Below are 11,599 nucleotides of genomic sequence, written 5' to 3'. Positions count from 1 at the left end.
CTGTACTGTATCCCTAAATGTACCAATAAACTCAATAAAAAAAAAAAAAAAGAAAAAACGGGCCTGGTAGCATAGACAAACCCTCGGGCGTGTTGTGAGAGGCCCTCCAAACTTTCTAGTTGGGAGATCTTGAGCAAGTTACTTGGTCTTTTCAAAATAAGAATAACAGAATACACATTATAGATTATGGGACTTAAAAAAAAAAAAAAAAAAGGAAAACGGGCCTGGTAGCATAGACAAACCCTCGGGCGTGTTGTGAGAGGCCCTCCAAACTTTCTAGTTGGGAGATCTTGAGCAAGTTACTTGGTCTTTTCAAAATAAGAATAACAGAATACACATTATAGTGTTTATGGGACTTAAAATAGTACTCAGAAAACGTGTAAGATTATAATTGATAGAAAGTGATCCAGTAACAAGGATAGCTACTGTAAATAATAATGTTTTTCTTCTCACTCTAAACAGGCCTCAAAGGGACAGGGATTTTCAATTTAGTATATGGGCTGCTCAAGCGAGCACAGGGATTTTCAGTTGAAAGTCACAATCACTGGATGTTAAGGGTTAAGAATGGCCAACTAGATCTTTTCTGTGGTTCACTGCGTGAGATGTGCCTCCTTCAAACACTGTTACCATGTAGGCGCATTACTGTCTGATATAAGGGAAAAAAGCTGATTCCCCAGGGGTGTTCCAGGCCATAACACGGGAGGCACTTCCAGGATCGTGCTTTCAAACCTGTACGGTTCCTAGGACTCAGGGGCCCCGGAGTCTGCAATTCTACCAGGCTTCAGTGGATGCCAGTGCTGTGGGGCTGCAGATCACCCCCCTGAAACGTCAAGGCTGGTCTGTGTGTGCTCCTTGGGGGACTAGCAGCGATGCCAACCCTTTTTAAATGAGAACTGCTCAGAAAACAGATCATCTGCAAGGTTTAGAGTTCAATCCCCGGTACCAAAAACACAACAAAACAAAACAACCCCAGATCATCAAAATGGGCAACTGAAACAAGGTCTCTTTTTCACACATGGCTAGCTGGCTGTTCTGGCATCTTGTGAACTGCTATGGCACCTCTGAGAAAATCAATCACCTATATGTGGGTCTGTCTCCAAAGTTTCCGTTCTCTCCTACTGATCTGTATGGCTACCTTTGTGCACCATTATGCTGTCAGGATTACTGTGGCTTTGGAAGTACTGAAAGAAGGTAGTGTAAATTCTCTTCGCTCTTCTTCTCTAAAGTTCTTTAGACTATTCTATACCCTTTCCTTATTTTGGTTTTTGTATATGTGCTGCCGAAGCAAGCACCTTATTTTGGTTTTTGTTTTTTTTTTAGTACCAGGGATTGAACTTGGGCCCTTGTGATTGCGAGGCAGGAGGCAGAACCACTGAGCCAAATCCCCAGCCCCTTAGTTTGGTTTTTGATTTTCACGAATACATGAGAAGCCAGGTGTGGTGGCACTTGTCTGAATCCCAGAACTCAGGAGGCTGAGGCAGGAGGATCGCCATGACTTCGAGGCCAGCCTGGGCTACATAGTGAGCTCAAGGCCAGCCTAACCTACATAGTGAGACCTTGTCTCAAAAACAAAACAAAACAAACAAAAAACCCCTGTGAAGTTGGTCCAAAGATTATGGCTTACTGTTAACAACAACAACAACAACAAAAAACAACCCATGAGAAATGAAGTTGGAAATGACAAGGAAGGAAATGAAACTAGAAATGGAATTAAGGAGGGAAAAGATGAAACAAAAACAAAAAATCTGAAATTCCTTTATAAATTGACTTAGACTAAACATCTAAGTAGACTAAAACTGACTCATTTATCTCATATTAGGAAATAAGCAAACTAAGGAAAGTTGGATCAGTTTGCTAAAGATATAATACCTTTGTTCAAAGAGCAAAGTGGGGTTTAAGTTTAGAGTGAGAAAAATTCCACTTTTGCAAATTTTCTATAAATCACAAATCTCAGTGTTATTAGAGTTTGTTTGAAGCTGGACAAAGAGACAGAGGAAGTTCAAACTGTTCCCTTCGATGTGGGTATGCTCTTACCATTTAAAACTCATTATAAGGTTTGGTGAAAAACTCCAGCTGAATAGTATGGTCACATTTCTATGATAGGAACCAATCACATTATAAATATCTGTATATTTTCATGGGAAAAATGAATGATAAATAACAAACTCTTACCAGTGCTTACTGCAGGAAAGTGATAGGTGTAACGTAGAAAAGAAAGATATAAAGACTTTTTTTAATATCTCTGGTCTACTTCCATTTTTTCCAACAGTTACTCCATATTTTCAAATATAATTTAAATAAAAAATAAAGCCTAAACTCAACAGAAATAAACAAAAAATTAATGAAGTTATTATACAGCATTCTAATGAGTTTAATGTACACACAGTGATTTCCAGTTATTGCCTCTAAGCTTCTTACTCTCTCAATCCTGGGCACAGCAGGAGCTGGCAGGAACTAACCCAGGAGGATTTCAGTGCCTGGAAAGAGCCCATTATATAACCTCCGAAAAGAAACGACTGATAAGGACAACTTTCAGCTCATTCTGTAGATGAAGGGTGCATACATTTATCCCTCAAATGTAAGATAAACACACCCTTTCCCATCTGAAGTCAATCTGTGAAGGGAACAAATACTAATGCCTTCGAAACATCATCTTCCACGGTGAAAACATTTAGTTCATCTGCTACACTTCTGAAATGGAGTGAATTTTGCCTGAGAACAGAGCAAAGCAGCCCTGATCCTTTTCTACTACTCTTCTGGGACTCAGGGCTGCTCTGCTGGATCTGATCGGAAGCTGCCAGGCTGCTAGGTCTTCTCCCTGAATGTGCACTACAACTCATGATTGAGGGTGGGCCTTGCTTTCTGTGTAAAATATTTCCCGTGTGTGTTTGTGTGTGTGAGATGCTGGGGCTGGCACTGAGGACTCCACCAATGAGCCACACTCACACCCAGGACAAAACCTTTGATGTGCGGTTTATGAAAGGCTATATATGAGAATCTCTCCTTTTTAGCCCAACTGAAGTCTGGTATAAGAATCAAAGGAGTAAAACCTCTGCTGCAGTTCCTTGCTGTTAAAAATGTGGTCCCAGCCAGGGATTTAGCTCAGTGGTTCTACTGCCTGCCTCGCAAGCAAAAGGGCCCAAGTTCGATCACCGGTACCAAAAAAAAATGTGATCACTGATTTCTCTTATAAGAGAAACCTGAAATATAAATAAACTAAAGAGCAAAATAAAAAAACAAACAATAGGAAACGGAGATAGATCCTTTGCAAAAGGGAAGGGGACCAAGAGATGGAGGGAGGGGAAGGATAGGGGATCAAGTGTGAGGCCAGCCTGGCCCACATAGTGAGATGTGTTGTGTACGTGTACCGACTCCTCATGAGGAATGTTAACATTATGTACTGCAAACATGGAATAATAAAAATAAAAATTAAAAAAAGCATGGTCCATGACCAGCGGTGGCAGTATTTTAACAAGATCCCCGGATGATCCCTACTTACTCTGTACACACAATTATGGCTACTACTCATGAGATTGAAAGGGATGATGAGAACTCACGTAAAGAAAGGATAAATATTTTGGAGGTTCGTTTTCAATAGCATAGTCCAGCACCTTTTTTTTTCTAAATATGCTATCAGAATCAAAGAAATAAAAAATTCCATTAAAACAAATAAAATGTATCACACGTTCTGTCCTAACCAATAGGCTGCCTTAGCCCATTATTAACGACCAGAATCTTTTCTTTTTTTCTTTTTTTTTGGGGGGACAGGTATATATATATACATATACATATATATATGTATATGTATATATCCTGGAGCCTTATATAAGTACAGTAATTCATTCCAAATGTTTTTAGCTAATAAATGAGACACTCTGAAACATGATAAAAAAATGCTACCTGCCCAGTGGGCTGTTTAATGGTGACATAACTTAGTCGACACACTCTGAATGCAATTCAGATAGCACTTAGATATATATACATATACATATATATATGTATATGTATATATCCTGGAGCCTTATATAAGTACAGTAATTCATTCCAAATGTTTTTAGCTAATAAATGAGACACTCTGAAACATGATAAAAAAATGCTACCTGCCCAGTGGGCTGTTTAATGGTGACATAACTTAGTCGACACACTCTGAATGCAATTCAGATAGCACTTAGATGTTAAGAAGCTATGTTAATGTAAAATATACATCATGAAACATCACCTCACTTGACAGTTTTAATAAATTTTTCCCGCTGAAATACTTGTAACCACGGCCCTCAGTATGAAGAAAAATTTTAAACATGATGAAAGGTGAAAATGTTTCACCACTAAATCTGAAATAAAGACCAAAAATTAGTCATTTAGCATCAGCTTGGAGGCTTCATTCCTTTTCCCCATTATACTTAAGAAAGTTTGCAGTTTCTGGGTTGTGACACAGAGACTCTGCCGAGAGCACACGAAGAGCTGGTAATGAAGTGGACTAAGGAGTGGCGGACGCCGCACCCCAGGCACTCTGATGTTCTCACACCCTTGCCAGACTGGACGTGGGAGAGCTGCTCCCACAGCCACTCTGAGCCAGAATCCTGCCTTAGCTTCTGCATGTAACAAATGCAAATAAGGACAGCACATTTACTTTAGAATTCTAGCCTGGGAAGTTGTGAAGATTAGAAAAAATTAATTTCTAAGACCTCTCCTTATGAATGAAGTACTCCGTGAAAGAAAGCAGCACAGATATATTACCTGAATCTGACTTTACACTTCATGCTAGGATCTTTAACAAGTTCAGCTTCTAAGGGACTCACATTCTTCAGTATTTCATGAGTCCCACAAGACTCCTGAAACAGAGGGTGGCGCCGTGAATGGAGAGTACTATACTGCCCAGATCGAGGACGAATGATAATGTCATCAGTGTACTTAGCCTGGAGTTTGGAAGAGGTGGGTTCCTATCCTGGTTCCTCCATTATCTGTGTAGCCTTGAGCCAGTAACTTAGTCTTTTGGGTCTTCAAATTTGTGTATCCCTTTCTAAGACAGCAAGGAGCGAGGGGTGGTGGCACAGCCTCCCAGAACTTGGGAGGCTGAGGCAGAAGGACTGCCACAAGTGTGAGGCCAGCCTGTCTTACATAGTGAGATCAAGGCCAGCCTGGAATATATAGTGAGACTTTTGTTTGTCTCAAAACAAACAAACACACAGAAAAAGAAAAAAGATCACAAGGAATTGTTCTTTCTCGATAACAACACATCTCATAATCTACTGTAATTGCCTATAAACCTGTCTGTGCTGTGTCTCCTACCAGGCTAAGCCTCATAAAAGCGGGAACAGTGTCTTTCTTCTTTACTGCCATATTCCTAGCATCTAGTACAGATGCGTAACAAGTGTTTGATGTTGAATGAATGACTGGGACATGTAGGTGACAACAGTAAGTTACTAGCCTGATATGCACCTGCTGTGTACCACTTCACTATGTTGGGCGCCCTCATTGCGCCCTCCCACCAGCAGTATCAGCAGAAGACTATCATTCCCATTTTACAGATGAGAAGGCTGAGGTTCGGGAATTTTACAACAGCACGCAGAGATGCTGAGAATCTACACTTAGGTCTGACTCTAAAACTCGAGAACTAACCTTTCTCTTAAGCAACACCGCTCAACCTTTATGACTATGACAATCACATAAAGATGTATAATAAAAGGCTTTTAGCAATACAAACTATTATTAATGTAAGCATCAATTGAAGCTTAGGATAATAGATGAAAAATGAATTGATTTCCCTCTTTCTATTACTAACAGTCTACAATTACGAGGAAACTAGTAATATGATCATTAAAAACAAGTTCTACATGTGAGACAGTGGACAATGGACCGGAAATGGCAAGAGTTTACTTGGGTGGGTTTTCTCTCAGGTACTCTGTTTTACTACATCAGAGATGGGTGTGTGGGTCAGATGGTGATGAGTTAGACACATCGCTCAGACTCTATGACTTTTGGGGGACTGCCAAAATCCCCCTCCTGTGACTATCCCTAATAACAGACTACTGGAATTATGGGTCATTTTATTAGGAGAATATTTGGTACTATACCAAGGGGGACCTAATATTCTGCTGTGATCACAAAAGTTATCTGGGGGAGAAGCGAGGATGTGCATCTGTTTTTGCTTTTTATTCAAATAGGATTGTATTATTTATACTGTTCTGACTGGCCTTTTTCATTAATAAGGTATCTTGGTTCTCTTTCTGTTGCATAATCAGATTAATGCTGCAAAATTTTTTTTGTTTGTTTTTTTGAGGCAGCATCTCCCTTTGTAGTTTAGGCTGGCCTTGAACTCACTATGTAGCCCAGGCTGGTCTTGAACTTATGGTGATCCTTCTGCCTCAGCCTCCCGAGTGCTGGGATTACAGGCGTGCACACTATGCTCAGTTTAATGCTGCAAAGTTTAACACTATGAAAACAGCAACAGCCAGGCATGGTGGCACATGGGCTTGTAATCCCAGTACTCAGGAGGCCGAGGCAGAAGGATTACCATGAGTTCAAGACCAGCTTGGCCTGCATAGTGAGTTCAGGGCCAGCCTGACTATGCAGCAAGACAAAAAACAAAACAAAAAACCCTAGCAACACTTATTTAACCTGTACCTGGTATCGAACCCGGGATCTTGAGCTTGTGAGAACCTGCATCTTATTGATGAACACTATATGGTTCACTTTCTTTGCTGTTACAATCTATGCTGCAGTGAAATTATATCTAAATTATAGCATGCTCTTAGAAGGGTAACTACGGGCACTTTTAATTAAGCAATGTCGGGGGGAGGGCTGAGGACTGAACTCAAGGTTTCACACATGCTAAGCCCAGGTTCTACCCTGAATGACACCCCGGCCCTTAATACAGGTCTATTTACTGCTGACAGATCACTGTCTCACATCTTCAAATAAGAAATCAAATTACAGGCGTGGTGGCGCATGCCTGTGATCCCAGCATTCAGCAGGCTGAGGTAGGAGGATCACTCTGAATTGGAGACCAGCCTGGGCTACACAGTGAATTCAAGGACAGCTTGAACTACATACATAGTGAGACCTTGTCTCAAACAAACAAACAAACAAAAACAATAGTATAGTCATTTCAGAAAAATAAATGACAGTAATCTACATTAAAAATAAATGCAAGCTGGGCTTGGGGGTACATGCCTGGAATCCCAGCACTTGGGAGGCTGAGGCAGGAGAATAGCCATGAGTTGAAGGACAGCCTACGCTACATAATGAGTTCAAGGCCAGCCTGAACTGCATAGAAAGACCCAGTCTCAAAAACAAAACAAAACAAAAAAAACCCAGAAAATTAAACCCAGAAATATTCATTTATGGCTAACAAAACAAGCAATTCCAGAACTCTGTGTAATGTTATTAGATCCAAACAGAAGAGGGAAAGAGGGTTATCTATTCTATGTTTAATTAACATATCTTTTACTTAATAACTAATTAAATCTGCCAGAGAAAATAGAAAAATACCTACCGCGGCACAAATAATATGTTTTAGAAGTTGAAATATTATTTTGTCCAAACGAATAAGCCATGCTCTCTGTATTTTTTGAGCTGAAATGTCTCTGTTAATTATAAGAGGATAAAAAAGAGGTTCATATTTCTAAAGTTTTCATTTCAAAAAAATCTTGGAGAACTCTCAATTTCTGTTTTCTTTTCCTATAACTTTCCATACCCCATAAGCAGACAAACTTGAGGAAAATTTGGACATAGTACTTAGAACTGGTCATCATTAGAATCTAATCAGAATGAGAATATGAAAAGCTTAAGAACACTTCCCCTGAGAGTAAAAGAGTAAAAAAAAAAAAAAAAAAATCCTGGCTAAAACTTTATCATCAGGATTGTGAAAATTTTATCATATAGATTGTGAATTTATCATTAAGAGGCACAGAATAAGCCCAGCTAATGGTGCACACCTGTGATCCCAGTACTCTGGGAGGCTAAGGCAGGATCACAAGCTTGAGCCCAGTCTCGGCAACTTAGTGAGACCCCATCTCAAAAGAAAAAAGAAAAGGGGCCAGGAATTTGGCTGGCTCAGTGGTTCAGCCGCCTGCCTTGCAAGCGCAAGGGCCCGAACGTACAAAAAAAAAAAAAAAAAAAAAAAAAAAAAGAAAAAAGGCTGTAGCTGTAGCTTGGTGTGAAGTCCTGGGTTCAACCCTCAGTACTGAAAAGCCAAAAAAAGAAGCATCTAATAGAGCTGGGGGAGTGTTAGCTCAGTGTTAGAGCTCTTGTTCCGCATGTGTGAGACCCCAGGTTCAATTCCCAGCACCTCCCAAAAAGAGAGAAAAGAAAGAAAGAAAGAAAGAAAGATATGTAGTAAATAAAAAGAGTGAAGAGATTGGCTTGCTTTCTATAAACATCTACGACCTAAAATGACTCCGTTAGCTCTTAAATCACTGTCTAGCTTGCTCCAATGTGGCGCCAATGGGGGCGTGGAGGAGCTGACGTTACAGCTGGCCCAGTTCTCTTCTGGGGCAGATGTCTAGGACCCAGAAAAGGAAGTCCCTTCTCGGAGCTTCCCTTGAATCAGGTTCATCCCAGTCAGGTCAGACAATTATTTTACTTTTTGTTTTTGTTTTTGTTTTTGGCAGTACTGGGGATTGAACTAGGGGCCTTCTCACTGAGCTATATCCCAGTTCCTTTAAAAATTTCTTTCTCTCTCTCTCTTTTTTTTTTAAACTTCGAGACAAGGTCTCATTAAATCACTTAGTTGCCCAGGCTGGGCTTGAATTTATGATCCTCCTGCCTCAGCCTCCCAAGTGCTGGGATTCCAGGTGTGTGCCACCACATCTGGCTTAAAAGTAACTTTAAAACAGAGAAAACATTTAATTTATGCAAGAAGTGTTTGAGTTTATCTGGGTAAATGTGGATACATTAGCAAACTCTCCAGGTGGGAAAAGACGTGTACTTACTCTTGTGTTGGTGTCTCCTTTGCCTTTGGAACCTGGGGCAAACGTGCTGTGTGGCTTTTTACTGAGCGTTGTTTATCTGATTTTGGAGCACCAGTACCTTTTGCCTTTGAAGAATGATTCATTTTCCTTATAATGAGGTAATCTGAAAGTACAAAAATAAGCCATTGAGGTCACAATCCGAGGTTTTTTGATTTTGAATTTTGTTATATAGTTGAGGCTGACCTCAAATTCATGGTCATCCTCCTGCCTCAGCCTCCCAGGTGCTGGGATTACAGGTGTGCACCATCATGCCCTGCTTCCGCCATTTAGATGAAACTCAAATGTCATATGGTTGTGCTAATTCTAGAATCCTTTAAAAAGCAAACTATCAAAGATCTCTTACTTTGCTTACAGATTACATTCTTTGTGTTCTAAAATTATGTGGTACGTAGAAAAGACAAGTGGATCATTCCACGGCCTTGTAATGGTCTCTGTCTTCTTCTCATTATTCACCCTCCCTACTATAGCTGGAGCTGACTTTTCAGAACGATAATTCCTCGTCGCTCTGCTGTCTTCACCCCAATAAGCTCACTGTACACAGGAGGTAACTTGTTAACCATGGAATCCCCAGCATCTAGCAGAATGAGAGTTTGTGTGTGTGTGTGTGTGTGTGTGTGTGTGTGTTTGTGTTTGAGATGGGGGTCTCACTATGTATGTATGTAGTTCAGGCTGGCCTTGAACTCACTACATACTCTAGGCTGGCCTTGAATTCTTGGGTGATCCTCCTGCCTCAGTGACCCAGGTGCTGGGACTACAGGCACATGAAACCAAGCCCCGGCTGTGGAGTGAGTTTTTACACACTTGTCTGAAAAACTTTCATCCTAACTTTAGCAAATAGCTGTGAGGCTTCTCTGTGGCTCAGTCCCATCATTGGTAACTAAGAGGGTGTGTACTAATTACCTGGTTCTGCCTCTAGCTCTTTCTTTTTTTGAAGCATTACTTCAATTTGGATGGAGCTCCCAAATTCTTAGTCACATCCTCAAAGTAGTTTTAAGTAATATGTGTTTTTATGCATTAAACAAAATAAGAAACCTAATAATGCCTGTATTTTTGAAGTCGTAATGAGCATAATGGGATATTCTGAGCCATCTGCCATGACTAACATGGTATGACAATGTCTGTTTTCTATTGACAAAGTCGGAGGTCCTACTAACACTGCTGTGGTTGGTCGCCTACACTGTAATTGAAATAAATACTAAATCCAGTTAGTGGTTAGTGAAAACAAAGTTGTCATTATTTCCATCTAAGTTCACATATGCTCTGAATTAAGAATTCCTGTTCTAAATCGAGTACAGTGGCACACGCCTGTAATCTGGGAGGCTGAGGCAGGAGAATTCCCAGGTTTGAGCCCAGCCTGGGCAACTTGGTGACTTAATGAGACCCCGTTTCCAAAAATAAAAAAGGCCTGGGGATGCAGCTCAGTGTGAAGGCCCTGTGTTCAATTCCTACTACTGAATTCCTCTTCTAATTTATCACTATGCTTCACACTTCTATACATGTAAGATGTTATGACAGATTGGGGGCCTTCAGCCTACTCAATGTTTCTCCTTAGGGATGGGGGTGGAGTTGGCTTGGAATAAAAAATCCTTCTGAGAAGGAAAAAAGCAGCCCCTAACATCTGGAGCAGGCTTGGCACTCACAGCTGTACCTTGTTGTTCCCTCCTCTCCCTAACAACATCCAGTCCAGAGCTGGAACCCTATGATAAATCTAACTCTCACTGAAGCGTGCCTTTCCCCCAGATGTGTTTTGCTCACAGCAATAAGAAACCCAACTTCTAAGAAAGTAAATTTATGTAAAAGGAAACAAAAAAGCTCGACTTCCTCAACAACTATAGATGTGTTCCTAGTGGTCTGTGGCTGAAGGGCAACTGCACACATTCCAGAATCCACCTGATGCTCTTGGGAAGGGGCTTCCCCTACCATGGGGTTAGGGTGGAAACACAGGAGGAAATAGGAAATACACCCTCATTATGAGATCTAACAGTTGTAAGCTGGGCATGGTGGCCCATGCCTGTAATCTTGGCACTCAGGAGGCAGAGGCAGGTGGATCTCTGGGAGCTCAGCCTGAGATACAGAATGAGTTCAAGGCCAGCCTGGACTATATAGCAAGATCCTGTCAAAAAAGTTAAAAATGATAATGAACTTATTTAGGCTACACACAAACTTCAAAGGCAGACTGCTGGGGTTTGGCTCGTGGCTTCCCACTTTCTGTGTGGCCTTGTACAAATGTCTTACTATCTCGGTGCCTCGGCTTCTTCAACTACGGATTGGGAACGATAATGGTACCCACCTACCTGGGTGGGATGAATATACTTAGTGAGTTTAGATCAGAGCTGCACCCATAGTGATATAATTGTGCTTGCTATTCTTGTTAATAATCGCGGCCATCATTACTTACTTCTCCTATTAAGGGATAAATACTTGATTCCCAGTGACGAATTTACACTCAAATATCTTTTAAAAAACGTCGCGGCATTATTAGTTTAAATTTAAAACCTGAGAAACGTCCAGCCCAAGGTAAAGATCAAAACCCTTTTGTGACGTCAACCCAGGCCCCTACCGCTGATTTCCAGCTGAGAGGCCTGCGAAGTACACGGAGAGCCGCCGAGCGCCCCCACCCGGCCGCC

General features: G+C 41.0%; 1 protein-coding gene across 1 annotated transcript in view; it reads right to left on the bottom strand.

The window, feature by feature from the left end:
• Positions 1–11,599, bottom strand: part of CUNHXorf58 (chromosome unknown CXorf58 homolog) — a 27,495-nt gene that overhangs the window by 15,684 nt on the left and 212 nt on the right. Inside the window, 4 exon segments of the mRNA XM_010607170.1 lie at positions 4,220–4,331; positions 4,738–4,832; positions 7,496–7,586; positions 8,934–9,075. Of these exon segments, the coding sequence (XP_010605472.1) occupies positions 4,220–4,331; positions 4,738–4,832; positions 7,496–7,586; positions 8,934–9,075 (440 nt within the window).

Source organism: Fukomys damarensis, unplaced genomic scaffold, assembly GCF_012274545.1.
Source record: "Fukomys damarensis isolate Sample0158 unplaced genomic scaffold, DMR_v1.0_HiC HiC_scaffold_39, whole genome shotgun sequence".
In the NCBI taxonomy this organism is placed as follows: Eukaryota; Metazoa; Chordata; class Mammalia; order Rodentia; family Bathyergidae; genus Fukomys; species Fukomys damarensis.
Note: the sequence above shows the minus strand (reverse complement) of the source record. Positions and strands in the feature narration are given on the sequence as shown.